At 35.3% G+C, this 1,454-nt stretch overlaps 1 protein-coding gene across 1 annotated transcript in view; it reads left to right on the top strand.

Annotated features, from left to right (window-relative positions):
- Nucleotides 1-1,454, top strand: part of RALYL (RALY RNA binding protein-like) — a 179,769-nt gene that overhangs the window by 97,596 nt on the left and 80,719 nt on the right. Inside the window, exon 5 of the mRNA XM_012643575.1 lies at nucleotides 421-593. Within this exon, the coding sequence (XP_012499029.1) occupies nucleotides 421-593 (173 nt within the window). The remainder of the gene's footprint in view (nucleotides 1-420; nucleotides 594-1,454) is intronic.

The following is a 1,454-nucleotide window of genomic DNA, read 5'->3' as shown; positions in this document are numbered from 1 at the left end:
CTTTCTCCATCCCACTTCCTTGAGTGAACAATTTCTATGTGGTACATGATTTTTCCCCTTTGTTTTTGCTCCATTTTCCCCTCAGGGAGAACATCCTTATTAGAAAGCATTATATATAAAATAAAATACCCAAAAAGATCAATTGGTTTTTATAAAGCTTATTTGTATACTACTACCATTTGGATTCCCTAATTTTTGCTAATTCCATTAAAACGAATATGCTTACATGTAAGTGCACATAGATATATGTACATAATTTACATGATTAAATAATTTAAACTGAAAACATAATATTCCCTTCTTTTCTACACACATGTAACACTACACAGAGTTTGCCCTTTCATGGACTATTTTTTCATGGTTTATCCAAATGGTTCATGACCAACCCAAGGTAGTAGTCATTTGCTTTTTCCCCCCCAGAAGCTCAGAAGAAGCAATTGGAAGAGAGTATAGAGCTGATCCAAGAGGAATGTGTGTCAGAGAATGCAGATCACTCTACAGAGGAGCCTGCTGAAGGAGGGCCAGATGCGGATGGAGAAGAGATGACTGATGGGATAGAGGAGGACTTCGATGAAGATGGGGGTCATGAGCTGGTAGGAATTAAACATTTGGTGTCCACACCCTTTGGATAACAACACTAGCATGTCAGCAACTCATTCATTCTAAAACAAGGGTTAAATCATTTGGGGCTTATTTCTTTCTTATATGCATGTATTTAAGGGAACACCAGTATAGTGCTTTGCACATAATAAGTGCTCAATACTTTTTTGCTAACTTAAAATAGGAGGGTGTAAATGAACAAAAGAAACATTATATATGAGATTAGGTATATCTAAAGTCCCAAATGAAAGATTCTCTGCCAAAATGCTTCATCATAAGGGGAATTTTGTGTTTGTGCAATTACAAGTGAACCATACTTGGATATAGTATCCTGGTATCGAAAGACCGTTTACTAGAAGATACAAGGCTCCCATTCTTATTTAATAGTTTTACTCACTAATGATTACTATCTATACTAGTTGTATGGATTTTCTGCAGTCTTCTCACTAAGATGACACTTTGCCATATGGCTAGTTCACCATTCTCTGTGCCTGTGTTGCCTGATAATCAGTTTTTATGATTTGGAAATTTCACTAATGCCTGATTCTTTACATATTTTGTTTTCCTAATATTGGCATCAATATACTGTTCATTTCCAGGTGTCCTTTTCTGCATAACCACATCAGGGATGCAGTAAATATGTGCTGATATGGATGTTTTTTCTCATATTTTATCAACCATGAAATTAAATATATTATCTCAAAGGATTTGACTAATAAAAATCATACAAGGGCAAGTGTGTATGTGTGTGTGTGTGTGTGTGTGTTGCCAACTCTCAAATATCTACGGACCAATCATATTAAACTTGGCTTATCTGAGGTAATAATAGATTCCAGTTTGTTTTAATACTGTAC

Source organism: Propithecus coquereli, unplaced genomic scaffold (genome assembly GCF_000956105.1).
Source record: "Propithecus coquereli isolate 6110/MARCELLA unplaced genomic scaffold, Pcoq_1.0 Scaffold2, whole genome shotgun sequence".
Classification (NCBI taxonomy): Eukaryota; Metazoa; Chordata; class Mammalia; order Primates; family Indriidae; genus Propithecus; species Propithecus coquereli.
The sequence above is the reverse complement of the archived record's forward strand: the minus strand, read 5'-3'. Positions and strand labels throughout refer to the sequence as shown.